Here is a 27761-nt window from a genome sequence, read left to right on the forward strand (position 1 = left end):
TATAGTGATTGACCACGAGGCATTTTTATGTCGTATAAAAACTTTTACAAAATAATATTCTGTGGACGGAAACCTTATACATTTTCTCACACTATGAGTGTGAAAACGAGCACCAGAATTTATGTATTTTTTGCAGAATAAATAAATTATTGTGTTCATTATTCTTAGCAATTACTCTAGTTACTTACACTTGTCTACGTTCAGTTGCATTACCAATAGATTTCAGTCCTCTCATACGACACTAACTCAATGGGATGAACAGTGACAACTAGCCACAAATAAGGGTTGTTACTAGAAGTATATGCAGCAAAAAGTGAAATCACGATCGTGGTTTATTTACAATATACTTGAAAAAAGGACGCGGTCAATCACAGTATACTGGTCAATAACTACCTAGTTTACCCTATCACTTTGACCCTCTATTTTGATCCGTTCTGAGTTGAAGTGTACAACCGATCTTACCAATTCATCTTTGAGTGACTCAGATATATTCGGCACGTCCGTGTTGTGAAGTATAGCCTATTAATCTGCTATTTTGCATTCTTGAAATCTTTTATGACTTTTGAAACCTACACTACTAGTTCATGATTTCTCGCTCTCTAGCCGAAAATTCATTCATATATGTTTATTATTCCATCAAGAATATTCACAATCGCTCCACTTAAAATGTTACCGTAAGTTGCACCAATTTACTTTACTTTAGTGTACAGTGTGACGCATCTGTTTTGTCTTCGCTAGCGATACCTAGGAATATGTCTATAATACTAGTAAAACTGAATATTTTTTCCATATATTTCAAATGTAAAGTGCGTGGTAACGTCGCTGTTAAGGCCTTCAACTGTGAGTCGGAAAGTCTAGGGTTCGATTCCCGATGGATTCACGAACTTTCTTCATTGATATAATCCTTCCTGCCTCACTATGGTTCTTGCGCTTACTCAGTCTCTAACGAAAATGAGCACCGAGTATATTTTATTGGGTTAAAGGCGGCAAGCACGTAAGAAAAATATCCCTCCTGCAATTAGTACTGATCTGCAAAACTGAGAGCCTTAAACTCTCCCTATCCTGTTGAACTTCGTGGCGTCTAATTGGTACAATTTTTACATTTTATTTTAAACTTAAATTTTGCTTTTCAATTTGTTTTACCATCTACATTCTTATAGAATGATATAGTCTTTTGGGTTTCTTTCTTCGAGCTTATGTGGAACGTTTACTTTATAAACCGCATTGTGGGAAAATCGTGCTTCAATCAAATATGAATGATTGTGACGGTGGTGGTGGTGGTGTGGTTGTGGTGGTGGTGGTGGTGGTGCTTAAATGGTTAAATGAATTTGAAGAATACAGTCATCTGAAAATTGTCTAGTATTTATTTATTTATCTTGCTAATAATTGTAACAAAATATAATATGAACAGGAATACTTTAGCTCGCCCGTGAAAGGGTAGAACTCGTGCTCAGGGGCGAATTCCTGAATTGAAATTAAGAAGTATATAATACAATTCGTCTCATGTCTACTATGCAAAAAGAATATATAAATTTAAATTTACGATTTTTCAATTTTTATAAAATCCATGCATAACTTTTTTAATTTAATGCTAGAACTATTAGAATTGACAAGATTAGGATATTTAAATATAAATTTGTTATATATTCTTGGGCCTAATTTACTACTATGATTAAATACTGTACCAGTGTTGCATTTTGGTTCAAACAGTCTTAAAGAATTCATACCTTTTGTTTAATAACTATGAGAATACAATTCAAATTATTTAGATTTTTATGTATGAATTTTATTAATACAATATAATAAATTTGTTTCATTTTCAGAACAGTAAAGTTTAAAAACAATTTTTGAGATGGAAAATCAATAGGTTTATGAAGACATTTTAATTATTTAATTTGAGTGTTGCAAAAAGATTTTTAAAAATTTTCAGATAACTTACTAGTATTTCAACGTTCGAATACCGTTCCAATAGTCAAACGGTTTGACCACTACTACCCGACTGGTGAGTTACACATTTGGTAGGAAGCAGTGGATGAATAATACATAAATGAGTAGTCGAAGATAGAAAAAACCCAAACACCAATGCAAGCCCATTACAGACTTTAATTTTGACATTGATGAGAAATTGTGTATAAATTCTTCACTGAACATCCTCACTTAGATACAGAACGATTTTTTAATCCTGACAGTCCCCGGCGATGTGCGCCTGAGTCAGGCGAGTCCATTTAGTTTCGCCAAGGGGTGTTTTGGTTAGTCTCTCGCTTGCCGTCGGAGCGATCGGATGTCATGCGTGCGGTAGAGCGATATGTTTCTAATACAATTAAGCTGTAGGCCTACTGCATTCCTTTACCGACCGCTCGTCCCTATCTCTACTCTGGAGCTCTCCCCACTACTCCTATTACTTCCCCTCTTTCGAGTCGCTGAGCTGTCAGTACTAAATAATCGGTCTGTACACAATATATTTACTTGCCTTAAATCTACGACACTGATTTTCCAGTTTTACTTTCTTTCCGAAAGAAGTCCTGCAATGAATTCTCTAGTGCTCGGGAAAAGCGGCAAAAGTAAAAAATGTCATATTTACAGGAGAAGGAAAAAACTGTCTTCACACTGGTTTGTGTCTATGAATTATTGTAATGGGAGAAATACTTATGTCTCTTTTCCCAAGCGAGCAGACGTTCCGTAAGTTGTCAATAAAGTGATAAAAATGTTTGTGAAAACTGACTTATGTCACTTTTTCCAAGCATTGCAGAATTTGTATCGCCTTCTTGGATAGATCTTGATCCACACTGGCAAGTTCGATAACCTCTAGTTCACCGAGAACAACGGGTCACACCTAATGAAGTGCGTAAAAATTCATTTCAAATCTGCGTCTAGTAAGCAATAAATTATATCGATCCACAACTCTGCCACTTATAACTTTCATGCCCATAGCATTTAATGAACAAAGGGTATTTTAAAGCTCGAAATGCACGATAATGCTTATTGGGGAGCCCAGCAGAGCACTGAATGATGATTTCGGAATGATGTTCTGTTTTATCCAGATTAGTTGCGCAAAAAGTGGACATTATTGGTATGATGGAACCGTCCGCAATTACAGCTACCGAGCAAACATGAATATCAAATGCAAAGCAGACAATTTACAATGTCCAGCTCATTTGTGCTTCACAAATGACCCAACTATTACCACAAATTTTGGTGCGAATCTGTTATTTCCTATGGCTATGTGATAAAACATTCTTGTCCCAAATATGAAACAAGGTGCTCCGTAATAGTACAACACGTAATTACTGTTCTAGCCTCACTAAGCTGATAGGATGAAATGATAAAAGAATTACACACATTTAATGGAGTGATTCGCATTCTAAAAGCAACAAACTTTCTGCAGTAAAATCTTTAAATATGATCCATACATTGAATGTTTTGAAACATATTGTCCTCCATTGTGGAGTAACGGTTAGCATGCCTGACCGTGTAACAAGCGTGTCCAGGTTCGAATCCTGGTTGGGACAAGTTACCTGGTTGCAGTTTTTTCCGGAATTTTCCCTCAACCCGTTAAGATCAAAATGCTGGGTAACTTTCGGCGCTGGATGTCTTGACATATTTCACTAGCATTATCACCTTCATCGCAGTCATTAAATTTTACAATTTAAGATCTCGCCGGAAAAAAAGGATGAAACAACAAATTAATTAAATATGTGAACCAGGTGGAAAAAATAATTATGACGCTTTCATTTATAACGATAAATTATTACATCCAATAGATTAATAAACTAGTATCCTCGAATAGTCAAATGGTCTTGCTAGTAAATATTAGCCTAACGAAATGTGCCACTAAAATGAATTTCCTTTCTCCTGAAAAGTGTGATATGGATTCCTTGGTTATACCCTTGTCCCTGGGAGGTCTTCAATTCGTGAAAAAAAAAATCACAATAAAATTTCTTATTTATATATTCAGTTGATAAGGACAGTGTTCGTTAAAACAGCATTATAAATAAAAAGAGAAAAAACCTTTAAAAATATTTAAAAGTTGTACAAGATATCAGAGAAAATTCCGTCAGAAAATTAATTCAGGATAGGTAGAAATTAATATATTTTTTAAATGTATACTATTGAAAGGTGTATATACCCGCTTAATATCTGGGAGGTGTCTAGGAGGAGAGAGAATATGGTGCTTAGGAAAACATTTGAGGCTAACAGGGATGAAGTTACAGGAGAATGGAGAAAGTTACACAACACAGAACTGCAGACATTGTATTCTTCACCTGACATATTTAGGAACATTAAATCCAGACGTTTGAGGTGAGAATATTAAATCCATACGTTTGAGATGAGCAGGGTATGTAGCACGTATGGGTGAATCCAGAAATGCAAATGGGCCTAGAGTGTTAGTTTGAAGACCTGAGAGGGAAAAAGACCCTTGAGAATGTCTAAACGTAGATCGAAGGATAACATTAAAATGGATTTCAGGGAGGTGGGATATGACGATAGGGACTGCATTAATCTTGCTCAAGATAGGGACCGATGGCTGTTTTCCTTATACAAATTGCACCATCCAATTCAAAAATATAATTTGCCTTAACAGTAAAAGCTTTTTTTGGATTATAAAAATTGTTTATTAATCTAGACGTATTGTCTAATGATTATATCAAATTCCAGCAGAAAATTAATTTAGGAAATGTAGAAATTAATGTTTTTCGAATTTATACTATTGAAAGATGTATATACCCGCTTAATATCTGGGAGGTGTTTAGGAGGAGAGAGAATATGATGCTTAGGAAAATATTTGGTGCTAAGAGGGATGAAGTTACAGGATAATGGAGAAAGTTACACAACGCAGAACTGCACGAATTGTATTCTTCACCTAACATAATTACGAACATTAAATCCAGACTTTTGAGATGAGCAGGGTATATAGCACGTATGGGTGAGTCCAGAAATGCATATAGAGTGTTAGAAGACCTGAGTGGGAAAAAGACCTTTGAGGAGGTCGGGACGTAGATCGGAGGGTAATATTAAAATGGATTTGAGGGAGGTGTAATATGATGATAGAGACTGCATTAATCTTCCTCAAGATAGTGATCGATGACGGGCTTTCCTTACACAAATTGCACCATACAATTTAAAAATATAATTAGCCTTAACAGTAAAAGTTTTTTGGTTTATAAAAATTGTTTATTAATCTAGATGTATTGTCTAATGTTTATATCAAATTTCGGCAGAAAATTAATTCAGGTTACGTAGAAATTAATATTTTTCAAATTTATACTATTGAAAGGTGTATACACACGCTTAAAATCTGGGAGGTGTTTAGGAGGAGAGAGAATAAGGTGCTTAGGAAAATATTTGGTGCTAAGAGGGATTACGTTACAGAAAAATGGAGAAAGTTACACAACGCAGAACAGGACGCATTGTATTCTTCACCTAACATAATTAGGAACACTAAATCCAGACGTTTGAGATAGGCAGGCATGTAGCACGTCTGGGTAAATCCAGAAATGCATTGATCTCTAGAAATGTTACAGGGGTAACCTGTTACCCCATACCCTTTTTTATTTTTATACTGTTTTTTCGTTTTAACGTCGGCGAATCCGATACTTTGTGTATACTCATTTTAGATTGTTCTGAGATTTTTGCGTGGTATCGTGTGATTTCATCTTAGTTCTACTAAGAATCAAGAGTGTTGGGGTCATCAGTTACCCCTGTATCCAACTATGTATGATTTCCTTACTTTAACCTTACCTAAAAATTTTTGCTCAAGGAATATTACACATTGAAGAGGATGAGAATGAGTCAGAACTTTCGAAGAAAATGAACAGGAGTGCCAGATGTCACCTCTGCCAAGAGGAAAAGACATAAAAACAAAAATTGTGATCCAAATGTAATGAGCCTGTATGTAAAGATCATCGATTAGATGTGTGCCATATATGCAAGGAAATATAACTGTAAACTGATATCAACAAATGAATTGTCAAAATAAAATATATTCCTTTTTGATAATCATGTAGCCTATCTTAATATTTTTCTCATTAGTGAGTGTGAAGTTTATCTTTTCTTGCCAGGGATAGAGTGTTAGTATAAAGACCTGAGGGGAAAAGATCTTTGAGGAGGCCGATCCGTAGATCAGAGGATAATATTACTAATATAGATTTGAGGGAGGTGGGATATGATGTTAGGGACTGCATTAATATTTCTCAAGATAGGGACCGGTGGCAGGCTTATGTGAGGTCGGAAATCAACCTCCGGGTTCCTTAAAAGCCATTTCCTAAGTCCGCTATTCCGAAGTTTCATTGTATAAGCATAAGATACTACTGAACTGTGCTGTTCACTCATCTTTCGTTAGGAAATTGACGTATTTTGAGCGTACTCTACACATGCAAATGGAAGGAAAGTGGCTGATGCGGAAGTACTCGTAGTTCTAATACTGCTGTACATGTGTAAATGGAAGCAAGACGTATGCATAATTGGTTGACCGCCTGTGTGCCTGCAGGTCTGCCGCAAGCGGACGACATGGTGGCGGGGGGCAACGTGAGCGCGCTGCCCTACTTCGACTTCAACGTTCCTCGCAACGTGACCACCGCCGTGGGGCAAACCGCCTTTCTGCACTGCCGAGTGGAGCAGCTGGGCGACAAAGGGGTGAGTGCTAATATAGATTCCCGAAAACTGAATGTATTTCTGTAATTAGTTTTGGAACTCTTGATGTATCTCATGCTGAGATACTGACATTCACATTCTAATTGGGAACGCCATAAATTCTTGTTCATTTTGCTCCTTAATGAAATCCCGGGGCCAATTAAGTATATGAGGTGAGGAAAATGTGATTAGTTGCTGTAAATGACAGTCCTGTCTTTGCTCTCTTCTGCGGGAAAGGAGACTTGTTAATCTATGTCGTGTCTTTGGGGCTTGTACCATTTGGTACAAATAGCGACGGGAGATTTCAAAATCCGATCTTCGCAGTACAAAATGCGTATAAACTTATGACTATAAAATTGTTTCAGAAGCTATTTCAACGCGAAACTCTCGTAATACACGACAACATTAAGACGAATTTGGTGACGAAATATAAAAATAGACTTGTTACATCAGAAAAAATTACATATTTTAAAAGTTAAGTAACGACGACATTACTTGCATGTTACTTGGAAAAAGGGCTGTACAACAGTACGTTAACGAAGAGGATAACAACTAGAGATGGCGATATCAATAGTGATAGCCGTAATAAGTTCCGTGAGTTGCTCTAGATCTAGCACATTCTGTAGATGTCCAAGTGTAACTCGTACGAGGTAACATCTGGCGTATGCAATCCGCAGCGCATATTCTTTAAGGTCCTTTTTCCTATTTTATATGGAAAGTTATTGACCTTAGCAGAGCATGCTTGACGTGCAATATCTCCTGGTTCTATAGGCGTTTGAATACTCATGATCTAGTAGCATTGAACAAAAAATTTCAACTTTTTGTCTTGCCCCGAAGTAGAAGTGGGTGCTTCTTACTAATTCGTGTGCCCTGAACCCGAATTTGGAATGAAAATTAACCTATCATTTACCATTTCCTGAGGAAATCAGGTTTCATATCTAAATAATATTTGTTACGTTTTTTAAATTGAATTTCGTGGCATCTAGGATTCCGACTGATTCACTTTAAATTAAAACGGCGCGTAGAACACAAAATGTTACGGTACTTCAGACACTAAAATTAATTAAAGCTGCATTCATATAATTACAAACACTTACAATTTTGCAATAATTTTAAGTGAATGTCTGTAGGACTTCCTTTTGTAGGTGGACACAGGACTGTATTGTTGAAATCAACTTTAAGGAGCACGCATGACGGACGATTATTAATTTGAGAATATCTTCTTGATGAAATATCTCTCCGAGCTTTTCGCTCATTGCTTCAAGTTTCTGAGGAAAGAAAACCATATGCTAGTATAGAAAATTTTCAGGAACATATTGCAGCTTATAAATTCCTAAAGATGAGTGGGTATTAATAAAGAGTCAAATTTCTGATTTTTTATTTTGTGTGAAAAAAAAATTACAAAATTTACTCTTTAATATTTTCCACAGAATTTACAAACCTGTTTATCAGCGAGAAGATTTAGCCTGTTATTATTTTTACAACTTGGTCATTAAGAATCTTCAAACATTTTTATCATTACTGTATAAACAATATACCAGCTATACAATCATAATTGGCTATAAAGACAATCATGAATACGTATATAGTAGTCAATTATATTTTTCACATAAAATCTCGGAAGTAGAAACGAAAACCTTCTTAACAAATCCACGGAATCCTGGTAATACAACGCAAATAGCCAACATACAAAATATTTGATAAGAAAGTACACAATTAGATTATATATCGAATATCATAAGACAATAACATTTAACCCTTAGCAAATAGTATAGCCTTCTACTTTTTGAGATATACGAATTTTAATTTTCTTCAGTATTTTCTGGAAAAGAAATATTGTCTGGACTTGTGAGATTTCTGCAATTATCGACTATTAGCAATTATTTTATTTATTTAAAAAATTAGGTGAAGAAGACAGAGAAGGACAATTTTTTATCATATAAAGAACTTTAAAATGTATATTTAAGTAAAGAAATTGAAGTAAGTACCTACACAAACAAATAAAAATTCAAATTAATTTTAATAGCATATTTAAATCTCCAAATTATTGTAATTCTATAAAAAAGGGAAGGAAACACAATTTTTTTCAGTTTCTAACATATTTCGTATGCCCCCTATTTGTGGTGTTCTTGTAATTTTTTTTACAATTAATTCTAACTGATTGTCACTGTGAAATGTACACTGAGCACAGGACGTGTGGGATTTATGCACCATTTGAAAGGCTTATTTATGAATATTGCAATCATATGAAAAACTGAATTTGAGAAAAAATTGTGACTTGTGGGCTTTCTGGAGTTCACGATCCAACTATTTATTATTCAGTAGTCTATCTTACGATGGTTATTCTTTACGTCTAATAAATTACTCTCTTTGTGACAATACCAACGAAACTGATCTCTTGATCACTGTTTAGTAAACTGAATCCAGTTGTATCTATCCGCAGAATGACAGCATTTCATCTCCTTGTTTTATCAATATCCCGGCGGTGAGCTAGCAAGCACATTATCAGAGTCAAGTTCTGTTTGTCGCACTTTGTTTTAGTACACTATGATATTGTAAAAATTAGCATGTAACTTAAAAAAAATGCTGTATTTTTTCGGAAACTTATGCTTAATTAGTCAATATCATTACAGTTATAAAGCTTAGCAAAATCAGTAAGGTAGAAAATTATAATTAATAATAAAGAAAATATTGCCAGGAAAATATTCCTTAAAAATTTCCCGAAATATTCATCATTATTTTCTGCTGGAATCGATTTATTTGTCGAATTATAATGTCAACTTCATTTGCTTTCCATCCCATAGATGTTCGTCTTGTAGTTCCCATAATCCTCTAAGTCAGCGGTGACCAAAACTCGAGCGACAGACAGCCTATGAAGCAAGGAGACGGAGGAAAGGCACTTGGCTTGAAAATTACAACCAGTGGTGGTTCCTGTGCTAACATCTTGATCAATCCCGCGGATAAAAATCGCAAGCTTTGCTGTATCAGTAATGTCACTGCTGTCATCAAGAGCCAGTGAATAATATGCGATTTTTCTTGCTTCTTTTTTTAACCTTCTCTTGAATATGATCAGGAATTTTTTAAAGCCTTATCTCGATACTTGGTGGAGAACTTCGTAGTTTTTCAAAATTAAAAATTTCTTATGGCCAAGTTATTTAAGCTATTTTAATCATTACTCTTTTGAGAAATTCTGTTCTATTAAAAGACTTTAGAGCATGAGATATTTCAAACTCCATTAGGTAGCTGACTTCCTTACATTTATTTATCTCATCTTTCTCTTCCTGGCTATGATTTCAGACATGCCAATTCCTGGCGTTTAACAGTTCGTTGGCACATAATGTTTTTCTACAATATTATTATTATTAAATGAATAACTAATAAATTGTTACCCTCATATGAAGATTAAAACCTAATAATTTTATCCTTCTCGGGAGAAGATCTAAAAATATCAATATTCATGCACATACAGAAGAATTATAGAAACGCATACTTAGCGGTCAGTAATAATAATAATAATAATAATAATAATAATAATACATTATTCAGCGTGGCATTTAATGTTTCTATATACTCCTAATTGAACCGCTGAGCAAAGTAAACATATTACATTTTGTCCGACAGAACAACAAAAAAGGTCTCCTCCTCATTCTTTACGAAACCACTTCTTACTGCTTGTAGAGACAGGATTTGTAGAGCGACATGATACCGCCACTGCTTGCCTACAGTACGTGAATGAAACGCACAGCAATGTACAGGAAACTCTTCGTACCCGTTTGAATGTCTGTGATTACACGATGTAATCACGACACCCGCTTTGGTCACCGCTGATCTAGATTGATGTTTTGTTTGAAACTATTTTGTGCTTATGCGTACCTGTGACATATTAATATTTTATATTCTGTTATAATTTACCGATAATTGTATATTTTGTCTTTTTATTATCTGAGGAGAAATACTTTTTGTTCTAGTCGGATTTTAGTTACAGGTGATATAATTGATATTAAAATTAGCTATTTTTATTTCAACACTAAATCTATTTTTAATTCATGAACTGTATATGTACAGTCACTTTCTCTCGTCATGCGGCATATTTTTTTAAGCAACCTTCCTTTTCCGAGACCTTTGAACTAGCCACGTAACAACGATAATTTTCTTTGTCTCTATAAAAATAAAAATTAATGTAACCCTGACAATTTTTAGCTCAAAACGTTATTTTGCAAACTACTACACGGAATAAATCACAATTTGTACTCATGACTATCTGTATGCAAGACACGCTCCATTGGTTGAATTAAAAACATTCATTCTTAATAGACTAACTTAAAGAACTATTTAATTTCCGCTGCAGTCATGGCTGCGATTATCAAACGTTTATTGTGTTCTAACAGGATACTTAAGGAGGGGAAGTTTAGAACCTACAGGAATGGAGGAATTTGATGAGAAACATTAAACCTCGTTCATGCTGCACATCTCAGATTATAACATTCTAGCGTCACTAGGAATTAAACTGAAAAACAAAAGTTACATATTGTTCCTAATAGGATATATCTAAAAATACTTACACTAATGCTTCTAAAACAGCTTAACGCCTTCCATAGACTCTCGGTGATTTCGGCCAGTGGTGCCCTGAAAGTGTTTTGACAGGTTTACAATAAAATTATTGAACACGATAGTTAACTCTAATTACTCTCTTAGTAATTTCAATTTATTTAACCACAAGACTTCCTAATTTTACACATTTATATTTAAGATAATCATTTTCACATACAGGAGGTTGTCTCAGGAGAAATGTAAAATAGTTCAGAATATGTAGTTTGGGTCAACCTATATCGAGTTAACCTCACATTACCTATGTCTGGAATGTAACGGTTGGGAAGTTATTGATGGGCGAATTTTTAAATAAAGGGAGACATTATTGAAAATGCTGCATTTTGTGTTGTTCCAATAAGTTTATTTCACAGTAAAGTACAAATTGACTATGAAAATAAAATAATTACGTAAGACAAATTAATAAGGTTGTTCTTCTTATGGATTCTGTGAATTGTGGATTTATATCAGATGCTGCTATCGTTTCTCTTTCCGACCTCAATGAAACACTTGATAGAAAGTTTCAGATAGCATCCGGTAAACACACAGCTAGCTGAAACCTTTCGATTGGGAAAACGTCATCTGTATTCCTCGAAAGCAGCCAATGCATTGCCATCACAAAATCCATAAACGAAAAGCATGTCTGCATATTCATTATACGAGTACACAAATTAAATATCAAGTGGACGTGTATTCAGTTGTATGTGTTGTGCAGGAGTTGTGGAGCTCGGATGCTGCCGTGTGCGAAAAATTTGACTTAACGCGGCAAGTATAGTACACGGAACCGCAAGACGTTCCAGTATTTCTCCCCTCTGTGGCTTCCCAACAGTTAGATTTCGGGCACAGGTATAACAGGTTAAATAGATGTACGAGTATATTAACCCAAACTACATTATCCATAATTATTTTGCATTTCTCCTAAGATAACCGGTAATTTTGAACTGACTTTTGCAAATAATTCTCTATTAAAAAGAGATAAATGGAGCTGTTAAAAATTACATTTCATTGATAGGCTGTTTCTTCGTGTAACAAAAGCCGGGAGAACTCATTTATCACTCAAGACAAGCTGGGCCTAAATGTTTCAAAACCCTTGATAGATGTGTCTAATGTACAGTATATACAGCATGATTTACTAAGAGAGTTCATAACTTCAGGATATGATTCTTGAACGTGTTTTTTGGTAAAAAAAAAATGATATGTTCATGGGCCCGATTTTGCAAGATTAAGCAGAAATGGCCATTTATTTGCCAAAAATGAGCCCTACTCTACTGTATGATTTCCTGTATCATGAATTCATTCAAACATTACTCATAATTCAAAACTGTGTGCGAGAGAACGTATTATTGAAACAAAGATAGAAGGAGCTTTGCTGAGGCACTGGATTTCAAGGCCAAGTACGAATTAATGTCAATATAGGTGACGCTACTATAGGTATCCTACAAGCAAAACTCAGCTCGGAGTCATCTCGGCTCGCATGTTATACCCCTCTTACCCCCATCCCCCTGCAGTAGGCGTGAGCGCATGCTGGGAACGGGAGCATACGTCATCTGCGCGAGATAGTCACGCCCGCTGGTTTTTGCGCACTGAGTTTTCCTTGTTGGATGCCTGTAATATGCGATTCACACGCGAACACAGAAATGTATCGGTTCAGAGGACGGTACATTTGAAAATATAATGTAGTCATTGATTTCGTCTTAATAGCACTTACGTATTTAGCTGTGTACATGAAGTGTAAATTTTCTATTAACCTCTAAATATGATTTAGAGCTATAGACACTATCCAGTTTCGTAGATTAAAATAGCCGCAGTTTTTTAACTGCTCAAAATCGAACTATATCGATGTAAACTCTTTTACTCTAAAGGTACGTTTTCCTCGGTGCGACTATTGCGATGATCGTTCAACGATGATTGTGCAACGATAATTGTTGAGCACTATTTCTTTGTATTTTCTATGGAGCTGTTTTCCTCCGTGCGACTGCCGCGACTCTAGAAAATACAAAGAAATAGTGCTCAACGATTATCGTTGCACGATCATCGTTGAACAATCATCGCAATAGTCGCACCGAGGAAAACGTACCTTGAAACGGTTTCAAAAGCCATATTCAAAAGTTATCAATCTTCACGAACCACTTGTATATTTAGGGCTATTTGGAATCTTCCAGTATTTATACTGAGATCGTTCTATTAAAGTACACGTCCAGTAGAAAACAAAGACTTATGCATTGTGTATTTTTCATCTACAATAACGTCATATGCATAGAGGTAAAAGTACTCTTTTACTACACTTATTATCCAATATAAATATACAGGATGTTAAAAAAAATACCCAATATTTTGGGAGGTGGTAGTATGCATCAAAACAAAGAAAAAATATCCAGTAAACATGGGTCCTACAACACATACTTTCAGAGATCTGAACACTTGTTCATAGGAGGTGCTCAATGTGCCCTACAGTATGGCAGGCTACCAGATAATCATACCGTAGTTGACACCCCTGGCATGGAATACTGATACTTCGCAAGGAATACTGAAAACAAAAGTTTGGTTGCGGATATGAGCGAGGTTCAGCAAAGTTGGTGTTGTGAATTTTCGTAATAACCATGTTTGGGCTGATGAAAATTCCCATGCAGTTGAAAAAACAAGGCATCAGCACCGATTCCCAATCAACGTATGGGCAGGCGTTCTTGGCGATAGATTGAGGGCCATACGTGCTACCACAGAGATTAACTGGGGCTCGTTATCAGGACTTTCTTATTAAAGTATTATTTACTTTGCTGGAGTAAGTGCCAAGTCCACATAGACCACAGATGTGGTTCATGCATGATGGCACACCAGCACATGAACTGTGAACACCTTACGCTGACACTTCAGGACCGCTGGCTTAATTGGGGAGGCCCCACACCTTGGTCTGCTCGTTCCCCAAACCTAAATTCCCTACACTTTTGATTATCAAGAACAACCAGGTCAATTTCAAAGAGTGCGTGATCCCTTACCACGAAGGGCAGAGGAACTGCCATAAATGGACGTCACATTGAGCACCTCCTACGAACAAGTGTTCACATCTCAGAAAGTATGTGTTGTAGGATCCATGTTTATTCGACATTTTTTTTCTTGTTTTGATGCATACTAGCACCTCCTAAAATATTGGATACTTTTTAACACCCTGTATATGGGATTTTCAATAGGATAGTGCAACCACACAAATGTAACATTGTAAAATTATTTTGGATAACGAAATTTAATATTGTAAAATTCCTTTGCAAAACGAAAAGTTACATATATTCGAATAAACTTTCTGCACAATTAAAGGAAGAAACTAAAAGTTCAGTCATTTATTATAGTAATACACTTCTCTTTTAAATTGACAGAACATATCGGGAATTAAATCAATGGCTTTCCCAAAACACACTGTTAAATATTTCATATAAAACAATTTTTTTTCTCGAAAAGGAAGCAAAAACGAGCAAAATGGTATTGAAGTTTTTTGTTTAAAATATCTGAAATAAAGTAGTCCCTTCAAAATTAATGACATTACTTACGGCTTAATCTGTATAGCGAATTCTGGGATACACTAACCACATACAGTGACACCATATTAGTATATTCCTCGGCAAACAGTAACTAATTATTGTTTGAAAGTGATAGATTATCAGCAACCTTGTGTGAACACATTTACATTAGATCGATTACATTTTCAGGAAGTTATAATTGTCAGCGCTTCTTTTTTTAATCATATTAATGTTATGGCAAAGCAAACGTAACCAAGGCGCTTGTTTTGAATTCAGGAGTGAAACAGCAGTCAGTGGTTAGACGAATTATAGCTTTTAAGTAGATAGCTAATGAGAATAATGAGCGAGCAATACATGCGCAGCTCCTGAAACTGAAAGGAAAGGAGCGAAGAAAGCTATAATTTTTGTCAGGTGGAAAATGTTCCATCTCGCATCACTAGCACCAAATGAGAGTTGAAATCACTTTTCACTGAGAAGTATTTGGGACACTTATTTAGACTGTATAAATTGCTTAGGCATAGGCCCAAATTATAATTCTGTAAATATTTTTTTTTCTTTCAAGTTGACGGAAGTGATGTAAACTACATCGCCAGGATGTTCAAAAAGTGTGACTTTATCAAGAGTCTAGAAACGTTGTTTGGAACATGAATCTTGAGAATAATTGCAGTCCTCAGTGACGACTATAAATCAAATACAAACAACCTAAGTTTCGTGACTTCAGAACACGAATGTTGCACATTAATTTTTGTTTAATTGCCGTCATTCTTGAGGTGTATGGAAATGACGAGATAGGGTGAGCTAGACGGCTGCATTTCCGTCGCGGTGTCGAGGCTTATCTTGATGGTAATTACTCATGACGCGGGCAGGGCGAGGAAGACGTAATGAATAGCTGCCGTCCCACATCGCACGTTCTCTGATATGACTCATTTCACTCACTCTCAGCGAATCCCAAGATATAAACGTCGGGTACCTCTGACATTAAATTTTTTTTGTCATAAACAACACTAGATTAGAATTTTAAATACGTGTATATTGTGCTTAAGTGTGAAAATAATGTTATTATTATTTATAATTTGTATTACAGTACATTACTCTATTTTTGTATCTGGCTCTACTATTACGAATTAAGATTGCACTTTTTACTACCACTCTAGTTTCGCTTTAGCAAGTGGTAATTCTACTCATGTCATTTTTGCCTGTCAGATATATTTATTTCTTCTCGTCCGCAGACTTCTGCATTTCCTGTTATTTTCAGGCTTATTCCTGTTTCTCTTATAATCCTTCATCCGCCACTTCCCTCCTTCTTTCACCTAATTTCTTGTTCTGTTTTCTCTCCTTGTTCTTTCCCATTTCTTCACCAATTATTTGTATTCCTAATTTTTGTTTTTATTATAATTTTCTGATTGTTATCCTTCTGATCACCTCCTACTAACTAATCTCTCTGTAATCTTTCTACTGCTTCCTCTACTACTCTGATCCTCTATCTACTGCTTCCTCTCCTTCTGATCCTCTTCCTGTTACTACTTTTCAAATCTATTTGTGCTGCTTCCTCTTCTTCTAGTCCGTTTTCTACTGCTTCCTCTTCTCCATTTCTGCTGCTTCCTCTCGTCGTCCTCTTGCTGCTACCTTTCTTTCTTGTCCTCTTTCTACCGCTTCCTCTCCTCCTGATTTTTTCCTTTTACTACCTTCCTTATCCTATTTTTGCCGCTACCTCTCTTTCTTATATTCTTTTTAATGCTTCCTCTCCTTCTGATCCTCCTTCTCTTACTACCTTCATTATATTTCTGCTGCATTTTCTCCTTCTGGTCCTCTTTATACTTCTCCCTTTCCTTCTCACCCTCTTTCTACTGCTTCCTCTCCTTCTGATCCTCTTCCTGTTACTGCATTCCTTATCATATTTCTGCTGCATTCTCTCAGGTGTATCCTCAATTCTAGGAGCTGTTAATTTTATCTCTACAACAATTAATATAAAACCAACTAATATAAAGCCAGAACGAGTTCAGCACGAATTAATATTCTTAATGATGTTCCTACTATACCTGATCAAGCTCCAAAAATTCCTCTTTATACTTCTCTCTTTCCTTCCAACCCTCTTCCTACTGCTTCCTCCTCTTCTGATCTTCCTCCTGTTACTACCTTCCTTATCCTATTTCTGCTGCATTCTCTCCTTCTGGTTCTCTTTATACTGCTCCCTTTCCTTCTCACCCTCTTTCTACTGCTTCCTCTACTATTCTGATCCTCTTTCTACTGCTACCTCTACTGATCTCATCCTTTTTCTACTGCTTCCTCTCCTCCTGGTCCTCTTCCTGTTACTGATTTTAAATATATTTTTGCTACTTCCTCTCCTCGTTCTCTTTCTACTGCTTCCTCTACTGTTCTGATCCTCTTTTTACTGCTTCCTCTACTATTCTGATCCTCTTTCTACTGCTTCCTCTACTGTTCTGATCCTCTTTCTACTGCTTCCTCTACTATTCTGATCCTCTTTCTACTGCTTTCTCTACTGTTCTGATCCTATTTCTACTGCTTCCTCTCCTGATCCTCTTCCTGTTACTACTTTTATAAATCTGTTTCTCAATCAGAAGTATTATATCATATTATTAAACCAAATAGACTTCTAAAGTGTATTTTTTCTGCATATATTTCAATTTTTAGCGCATATTTAAACAGTTTTACTGCATGTTCATATACATGCATAATGTTACGTCGTCTACGGTATATTTTCACCGTAAATAAGGACAATTTATAGAATAATATATCTCAGAAAAATAATGTTGTGTGTGCTCTATGGGATTACTTCGAACTCTTTAAATGCCTTGTACATTGGATAACGTCGCCTCGGTAATTATGAGAGATTTAACGATCCCCCGTTTCAACCAATTTCTTTGAAGCACACTGCAGAGCACGTCATCCTTTATTTTAATTCTGTGGAAGTACCGATAGAATGCAGCACAGGTCTGTGTCCCCTCCTCTCAGGTCCGGCATATAGGATGTGGTCAATGCCTTCGCCGTTTTCTTTGCATGCATTTAAATTGACTCTTTGAGGCGATGCTCCATGGTTGGGCACACTCTCCAGGCAACCGGCGAGTCGGGGATAATTTCTCGCCGAGAATATTACACCGGCGGCGTGCTGGTCGTTGTGGCCTCTACCACAGTTCGCAAATGCAGAGAGCACCGGAATATGGACTCGCTTGAACGACCCTACTACACTTAGCTCCCAATTTTACTAGTTATAAGTCTCGCAGACTAGCCGATATATCTGTAGTCTCAATAGTGTTAACAAAACCCATCAGTCTGTGAACTCAACTGCTTAGAATTCAGTTTCATGAGTTTTTGTTGTGTGTAACTGAGGAAAATTATGGAGTCATGTGAAACTTTCATAGTAATGAACATGGTGAGAGGTTTTTGAACTCTTGCACAGTATTAAAATACGTGAACACAAAATGTTTTGAAGCTACTGCCAGCTCCATTATCAGAGAAGAAAGTGAAAGAGAATTTTGTCTTTTGGATCCGATATCGTTATTGTTCATCGAGAGTGGAACATAGTAACAAATCCTACAGATTGGTTTCTCTTCTCCTGCCTTCCCCAACTATGAAACTCAGACATAGCTGCAATAAGTTGAAGATTCCTGTACATTATAATCCGATGAAATAAAAAATCCAAGCACACAAGTTTGGTAGTTTGAAAATTGCAAAACGGGGTGGAAGAAATATAACTGTGCAAATTGAAGGATCAATAGAATGCATCGATACGTAGATTCTCATAAATAATATTCACATAATATGGTAAGGTCTGGTGAATGTACGGGCCATGAACCTTTGGAAGAAGTTCTATTATTATAAACCTCCCTTATATTGTTCAAAGAATCGTCAGTAGTGTGGGATATGGCAGAATCTTGTTGAAAAAACAGTATTCTTTCTAGTTACTATGAGACAAATTATGGATGTGAAAATAATATAGGCCTACTCTATTAGAAGTGCCTAATAAAAGAGAAAAGATTACGACGGTCTACTGTATATGTTAGTGTCAAACTAATGGTTACTAAGGAAAATTACAGAGTGCGAGACAGAGGGAGTAACAAGAAAAATGGGATCTAAAAAAAATGAATGGGTGATGTCGACCTGTACTCCGTCGGACCTGGATTGATAGAAGAAATGCAGCAGGTACAGAGGAGGAGGCGAGACCTGGCATGTGAAGTGTGCGAGAGGGGAAAGACTGAGCTATCAGAAACAGAGTTTGTTTCATAACGATTAATATTATACGAATCTACCGACACGGGAGTTCATCTCTGACTAAACCTATGTTCTCCCTCCAAAACCTATTGGTAATACAGGGAGATCATTTAATTTTTACTTCAATTTTTATTGTTCCTGAGTTTTTGAATGTACTTCACTCCCACCTCCTCTACTAGTAAACATTCAACCGTTCTCTACACAGAACCAAGGCTGCGTATGCAGTTAAAATCGCCTGACGGTCATAGAAAACAGTACTGAGTTGGTGAGTATAGTAGGTTCCAAAAATATTTAATGATATTTTCGCACAGTTACTGTCGTCCATTTGCCTACGTCGTATCCGGTTTACTCCACCCGCTTCTGTTCGACCCTCTGTAAAGGCTAGTGGCTGGGCTGTCTTAGCTCTTTTCTGAAAACGTTGATTTCTGTTAGTAATTGGACGTCTACGTAATACTATACAACTGTTTAAAATAACTTAAATAAAAGGGCCTCGTTAAGTATTTAACTGTCACGTGATTTCCCCCCTTTCTAGGACCCTGGTACTCTTGTATAGAGTAGGTACAGAATTATTTCAACATGAGTACGAAGGACGAAACTGGTAATTGGAATTAGGTACAGTAGTCCATAGTGAGATAATATGCAAAAAAAAAAAAAACTGAAGCCTGTATCGAAATTAACGTCCACAATTTTCAAAATGTGTTTAAATATCCATATTATGATTATTTTTCAATTTAACTTCATTCTCTATATTGTACACTAATATGCTGTAGTCATACACACTGCATAATGAATACGTCCGAATGGATAGCTCAGTTCGTGAGTAAATACACTTATTGTTAATACAGTACTGTGTTTTGATTAAGGAAAAACGTAATGAAAATAATCAAACTCAAAACCGCGACATTTCCTAGTTTACGTAAATGGATGAACTACATTTCTTCCCTCCTATACCTAGTTAAGCGATTTGTTTGCATTTTACGCCAGTATCATCGAACTCCAGTCGTGGAAGGAGGTAGCGAACGGTGTTTCCGGTTCTCAACCTTTAATCCAAAGGTATAACCAGGTTAATATTAGAAATATTAGTAAAAATAAAATGATGTCCCTGTATAAGCCACGACACATGATAAGATCATAGGACAGGTCTTGCCTCCTCTACTATACAAACTTATAATACCGTGTAACAAAAAGAAATAGATGAAGTGAAACTACTGTAATGTAGAAATTTTTAAATAAAAATACTTCTTGTTTTTAGCAATATTTTCGGGCTCAATTTAACATTTATTTTGCAGAACTCCAGTGATTGCAGCTATGCGTGTTTTGACTTTAATATCATTTTTATTCTTCATCCTATAGCTACGTTCTACTGTAGTACCGCAGAAAATGTTTTATGTTAATATGTTTTCCAGGACTGAGGATATAATCAGGTTTCGGAAAAATTTATCAGCTGAGAGACTTGTTTTTTCTGGTTACGTTCCGGTTGCGTTCTTGTGCTTCCCAACCCTCCCAGTCTTTTTGTTTTGCCGCATGACTTCCTGTAACATTCTCAGTGCGTTGTTGTGTTAGTAATTCCTCCCATGCAAACTTCTACACTTTCACAGAAAAAAAAATGTAGATAACTTTGTCGAGGCAACGTTTGTGAAATACTGTAGTTATCTGTATACATTTCTAAGTTTTAAGATGATTCAATTTTTTGCTCGGAAAAAAAAGAAAACTCTAGATTATTCTGTTAAATTATTATCAAAGTTATGGTTATATATTCCGTACTTCATGAACAGAACTTTGATTGAAACTTATGAAATAAAACTCTTATTTTCGAAGTTGTTGACCTACTTTTTATATCTCTCAACAATTTTATAGTCTGCCGCAGTAGCTGGCGAAAAATGTACAAACCAGACAGTATCGTCACACTCTTAATAAACAAGTGCTGTCTGCATTCCTCGGCTACAACACTTTACGTAATAAATATACAAAAAATGTTTTATTTCTTCTCATGTTGTTATTGGAATATATTTAAATTATCCTGTAAGACTTTATATTACCTTTAATAATGAATAAGTATAAGTTATAGAGTAATTTTTTTCACCCAATAAGGATGATGTTGATGACGATGATGATGATGATGATTATTATTATTATTATTATTATTATTATTATCATCATCATTAATAATAATTGTATATTTTTCCTGATTTTCTGCCATCTTTATTTGCTATTGTTCTTACATTGGTTGAGTGGAAGAGAAGGCTTTAATGGCCTTAACTCTGCCAGTAGAAATAAATAAATAAATATTTTTTTTAATTTATTGGTCTAACCCATTATTTTGGGTTTGCCCTGCGACACAGAATAGCTCACAATAAAATTTAAAATGAAAAATTATATAAACAGGTTTCAGGCAAAATTGATTAAGACATAAGAAAAAAAATAGAACCAAATATAATTTAAATTGAATGTACACCATAAAGATGCTGACGAAATATCGCTACAGAAAATTTTATTATGGTGATGACGATGGCATCTTGAAGATCTCTCGTCAGCTTGTATTTTTCCCTCCACTTTAGAAAGGCTTTCGGAATGGTGCCTCTCGCTCCGAAGAAGAGACCGGTAACTATGATTTTTTCTATGTTGTATTTCACCGATAGGTACCGAATCGTGGGCTCATAGATTTTGTTTTTCTCTTCGTTCACTTCATATGGTTGAGTGGCTGAGATTTCAAATCTGATTGTAGGGTCAATTATTTCGGCTGTCTGTTTATTTCTAGTTATAGCTATAATATCGATCCTACGATTGCTTCCACCATCAGCATTGCAATGAACTTCCTCGTGAACGTCTAGATTTTTGGATCGAAGTGTATCTGCGATCATAGAACGTATGATGTTGTGACGTTTTATTCTGAGTACTTCTCCCTGTGGGCAACTCCCAAGCACATGTGATAAGGTTTCATACTCACTGCAGTGCCTACAGTGGGTTGTGCCTGTAGAGCGATCAGGGAGAGAACGTACTGGTACCACCATCGTAGTCATTTTTAGCACATCTCTCCATTCAGAACTTGATAATCCTTCATGCTTGATGATCCACGAGTTGGCTTCAGGTACTTCTTCAAACAATACAACTCCTTTTCCCTTCTGGGGGTATGCACACCAGGTTTTAAATTCACGGTACCGAAGATGTTGCCTTAATTGTTTCACGGATCCTGTAGCCTCATCTCTGCTCACTTGCAATTCCGACGAGCAACGGGTTCTTATAGTGTCGTAGTCTCGTACAGCATTAAATAAATAAATAAATAATTAAATAATAAAGTAATTAAGTAATTGAATGAATGAATGAATGACGCGCTTTTTTAAATTAATCTCCATAATTTTCGCTACAAATTTTCCATCCAGAGTTTAATCAAAACCGCACTTAGGGAGGAAACTGTAGACTTTTGTTAAATATTTTCAATTAATTTTCCGATTTGGAGATGTAACGCAAATTCCTAATTAATGCACTGTTGAGCTGTTCTGAGATGATGAGATGGTAACATGGAGTAATGAACCATTTACGTATAAGATTAAAGTCCACAATTGATTCATTTTTCATTTTTTCATCAATTAATTCGCCCATTTTCCAATTATTATCCCTAACACTATCATATGGGTCTGTATCGACTCTTTGCCTGTTAAATATTCTCTTTTCTTTTTTAAAAATTGTGTGATTTCATAACTACTACGAAATGCTAATTTTTACAATTTATAGCCTAGAATTCAGTATCTAAAATATCTTTTCATTTATTTCCTTTTTTCATAATCGTAATAGTAATAACAATTATTATCATTACCATACTTCACGAACACAAAACAGTTTGGTCTACTTCGTTGTTGAAATGATCATCATGCATATCTTACGTGAAGACTTTTATTTCAACATTTTCCTGAGAAATTTTTACTTCAGTCATTTGTAAGAAATCATGTACCCCATTTCTTTTGTAGTAATAAATTTCCTGTGTTATTAGATTAACCTGGAACTCTTATATTATTTCACAATATTACTTTTGTTAAAAAACGTAGACCTAATATTTTTTTCCGGAATTTATTCAGTGCTATATCCACTTTTTTCGAGTGTAGTGCAGAACTTTTGTTTATTTATTTATCTATTTATTTATTTATTTATTTATTGTATTACCTATTTATTTTATCTTTTATTTAGTTATTTTATTATTTTTATTTATTTTATTATTTCTTTAGTCATTTTATTATCTTTTTATTTATTTATTATCTCTCTATTGATTTATATATTTCTTAATTTACTTATCTATTCATTGATTTATTGAGGTCATGATGGGAGAATGTTTCGTTTCTAGAATCGTATTACAGAAACACAAAATTCAACGTGCTGATTCTTTCATTAGGGAAGAAGGAGAAAATACTATTTCATATACCCAATGATTTGAAAATTTTATAATTTTCATGTATATTTAGTACGGAGTGGACGAGAAGTGAGCATCCCACGCATTATTTCTGACGCTTTGATGGTTACAATTAATTATTTGATATGGGCACTTCCCTGATGGTCCAGAACATCGGTATGAAAACTGTCATTGTTGTAGCATAACTGAATTCTGCGTCATTTTCTGGCGGATGTTTTGTGGAAATAATCCGGAGTCACATGCGTGAAGGCATCTTCCACAGCTGCTCGTAACTCGTTATGCGATACTGGTTATTACTCCTACTGCATGGTTATCAAGGTTCACAACTTTACCAACAGGTCAACATAAATCTTCGCGAAATAAAGGGTGCTACGGTCACTTTTCGGCCACTCTGTTATATTTTTTCTTAACTTCTTTCTTTTATTTTTTCATTCTTTCTTTATTTCATCCGCAGCATTCCTATAGAAGGGTTCTGATGATTCAGTAAATCTTTGATAGAGTATAATAAATAACCATTATGTTACAAAAACATAATAACTTGATATGTGATTTGTCTTTTCATCGTATTAATGTATTTTTATTATAAATCAAAAGTTTCTGGACTCAATATTAATTATAATCCCGAAACTCGTATCTTTTATAATAATAGCACTGTTTGAAAATTATTTTGAGGACGTATTGTTGAGTAATTACATTTTTACGATCGACCTGGTTGGCGAGTTGGTATAGCGCTGGCCTTCTATGCCCAAGGTTGCGGGTTCGATCCCGGGCCAGGTTGCTCGCATTTAAGCGTGCTTAAATGAGACAGGCTCATGTCAGTAGATTTACTAGAATGTAAAAGAACTCCTGCGGGACAAAATTCCGGCACATCCGGCGACGCTGATATAACCTCTGGAGTTGCGAGCGTTGTTAAACAAACCATAACATCAAAAACATTACATTTTTACCTTAAGTTAATCATTCTTAAATAAAAATAAAACTCTAATAACCGTTTAAATAGAGGGAAGTATAGTTCTATTTCCCTTAAAGAGGTGGTTATTTATCTCCTATACAAAGTGGAAATATTATTTCTCGTGTTTGTGTCGTCGTATAGATAGCATTGCTGCAAGGCACTATAATATGAACAGGTAGACCTGGTATTGACTTTGAATTCTCATAAGAGTGACGATGTAAGTAATAAAAATGGCCTGACTTTGTAAGTTTATGGCAGTGCATGTACCAACCTCAGGTCTGTTACGTTTTCTAATCAGATTGATCTTTTGAATTGAAACATTGTTTCTATTTCTCAAGAGGAAACTTTTAAAATCATGAACAAGTCGGAGCCCCCTACTTGCACGACAAACTATTATAAAGGTACGATAATATATGAAAATTCACTATAGCACAGTCTAGTATATACAGTCACGAAGCTTGAGTTGTTGAGGGTACTAGGAACAATAGACTGTACCGGTATTATTTCGCATTGTCTGTAATGAAGCGATAATAGCAATCCTAGTGGTTAGCAACTGTCTATGGATGCATATTTACTACGTATTGAGCTTCGTGACTGTATATACTAGACTGTACTAATAGTATCAAACGTGAGGAAAAAATCTTGCTTCCTAAAATCTGGGTTTGATCCGAGTAGCCAATATTTTATGGCTTTGAAATGTACATATTATGTTTAACACGATTCTTTCTGATCCTACGCTTCTGTTCATATTTTGAAAGAGACAAACACTTTGAATGTAACCTTTGCTATCACATTTGATTACTATTGGCACAAAAGGTGGGAGTCTTCGCTATTATTCAAACGTGTAGGCACTGTATAAAACACAATTGAGCTCAGAATAAATATTGATTTACATATGAATTACAAGTCATCAATCTGCTTCTGCTCTAGTGAAAAGCGAGACATTTACTTTCCCTTACATAAAAATATTTATGAATATTACTTGTAGAAGGAAAAATTTTATGCTGAAATTGAAACCTTTAACATGAGCTACTGCCAGGAAGTCAAAAGGAAGATAGCAATGGCCAAGAAAGCTTTTAATAGAAAGAAGAGCATCTTCTGCGGACCTCTTGAAAAAGAACTAAGGAAGAGACTAGTGAAATGCTTTGTATGGAGTGTGGCATTGTATGGGGAAAAAACATGGACATTACGACGAAGTGAAGAGAAGAAAATAGAAGCATTTGAAATGTGGATACGGAGAAGACTGGAACGTGTGAAGTGGACAGAGAGAGTAAGAAATGAAGCTGTGTTGGAAAGAGTGGGTGAAGAAAGAATGATGCTGAAACTGATCAGGAAGAGGACAAGGAATTGGTTGGGTCACTGGCTGAGAAGAAACTGCCTACTGAGGGATACACTGGAAAGAATGGTGAACGGGAGAAAAGTTTGGGATAGACGAAGATATCAGATGATAGACGACATTAGGATATATGGATCATACGAGGAAACAAAGACGAAGGCAGAAAATAGGAATGACTGGAGAAATCTGGTTTTGCAGTGAAAGACATGCCTTTGGACAGAGCACTAAATGAATGAATGAATTCTTTTTTTCGAAATTGAATCCTGTAGTGAACAGCATGGTCTGAATATCGCTAACGGAACTCATGTTCGAAGACTATTCGTGGACGTAAGTTCTATTCGCTCGTGACCTCATAACACGTTCTTTTTTAAATATATTTCCAACTGTAACACAAATGACAGATAATCTCATGGCGAATGCTCGGTCTCTATTGACGCTAGATAATTTCTCAGTAAATATAATGTAGTTATTTAAAAAATACCCATGTACAAACTTTTAAGGCTTCCGTATTAGGAATTTTACTTGTGTTTTGAAAATTGTTGTTGTTTTTAAGCAGTTTCAATCAACCACACCAAACAGACCATGTCAGAATTTTAGTGAAGTTTAATCAGCAGCGTGTCTCATCTTCTCTTTCGACATTGTGACAGTTATCCTCAACTGATAGTTATGTTATGAGTATAGTTAGCCATCTTGGTAACTCACTTAGTAGAGCGCTGGCTTATGACGACGCCGAACCCAGCCGACCCGGGTGGCGCAAGCCGTAGAGGCACGCAATGACTCTACGGCTTGGTCCGAAGGGTTGTGGGTTCGAGTCCCGCCTCGGGCATGGATGTTGTGTTAGTGTTAGTTAGTAAACAGAAACAGAAAACTGAAAACCTGAAAAACAGAAATATTTCGGAAAATGGCCTGTGGCCGGATGTATAAAAAAAAAAAAAAAAAAAAAACTCGAGTTTAAATCTCGACGATGGAGGAGTTGTAGGTCTATATTTTGTGAAGGAGAAGGACAAGATTATGACTGGTTAATCTCGGAGTTCTCTCGTTTTTGCTTGTCATTCTACCGACATTATACACAATTCCCCTTTCATTGCCATATTCGTTTCGAAAAAAAAATATGGCATCTCCTGTATTTACATGACCTCGAAACCGCTGTCCACCACAGTAGATGTTCCACGCGGTTTCTCTAAAGATTCATAGATGGCAGTGATAGTGAGTTCTAGACGTCTTATAGTTCCTGTTGTCTGACGGCTATGACGACGTGTGGGTGCGTGCGTGTGTGTGACGGCAGATTGCTACCATGTGTAGCCTTATGGTATGCGGATTTGAAGTATGGTGAGAAATGCATAGTACGACGAATGGTGTGACCAGCTTAGTTTGGCGTAACAGTCCGGATGTAATATTAATTGCATTATAGGTGCAGAAAAGGCCTATTTAAGGAGTTAGCAGCAAACGTTTTGGAAATATTCAACTTTTTTTCCTTCCATTACTGTATCTTGTACAATAATGAAAATTTGGTATGTATAAAAAACTATCCCTCTGCTATATGAAAAAAAATATATATATTTTTACGATTTAATAAGAATTATTTATATTCTTTTTTTTTTTTTTCAAAATTCAAAATGTTGGCAGTTTACTGTGCAGTGATGAAGCGTTTCCCTCATAACTCATAAACTTCTTAATTTTTTCATGTTCTGTCCCTTTTATTTTATTGCTGAAACTCATATTTACAATATCACGCTCTTTCAACTACATTCCTTGATAAATAAGATTTTCTTTTATTTTGTACTGATATTTGGCCATTTTAAAATGAATCTATTTTTTATCATATAATCTATCAAAGGTAGAGAAGTGAGCTTGCATCATTTTGTAAATATGACATGCATAAATACACACAAAATATTTGATCACAGAATGTTGGATAGTTTTTTAGTTATGTGGGTTCATCACTGCACAGTGAACTGAATTTTGAAAACAAGAATGAAAATATTTTTTTAATTGGCCATTTTAAAATTAATCTATTTTTTATCATATAATCTATCAAAGGTAGAGAAGTGAGCTTGCATCATTTTGTAAATATGACATGCATAAATACACACAAAATATTTGATCACAGAATGT

General features: G+C 35.5%; 1 protein-coding gene across 1 annotated transcript in view; it reads left to right on the plus strand.

Annotated features, from left to right (window-relative positions):
- Positions 1-27761, plus strand: part of LOC138693464 (zwei Ig domain protein zig-8-like) — a 1129977-nt gene that overhangs the window by 382409 nt on the left and 719807 nt on the right. The window contains exon 2 of the mRNA XM_069817447.1: positions 6488-6633. Coding sequence (XP_069673548.1) covers positions 6508-6633 — 126 coding nt within the window. The 5' untranslated portion in view covers positions 6488-6507. The remainder of the gene's footprint in view (positions 1-6487; positions 6634-27761) is intronic.

The sequence above is a fragment of the Periplaneta americana genome, chromosome 17 (genome assembly GCF_040183065.1).
Source record: "Periplaneta americana isolate PAMFEO1 chromosome 17, P.americana_PAMFEO1_priV1, whole genome shotgun sequence".
Taxonomy (NCBI): Eukaryota; Metazoa; Arthropoda; class Insecta; order Blattodea; family Blattidae; genus Periplaneta; species Periplaneta americana.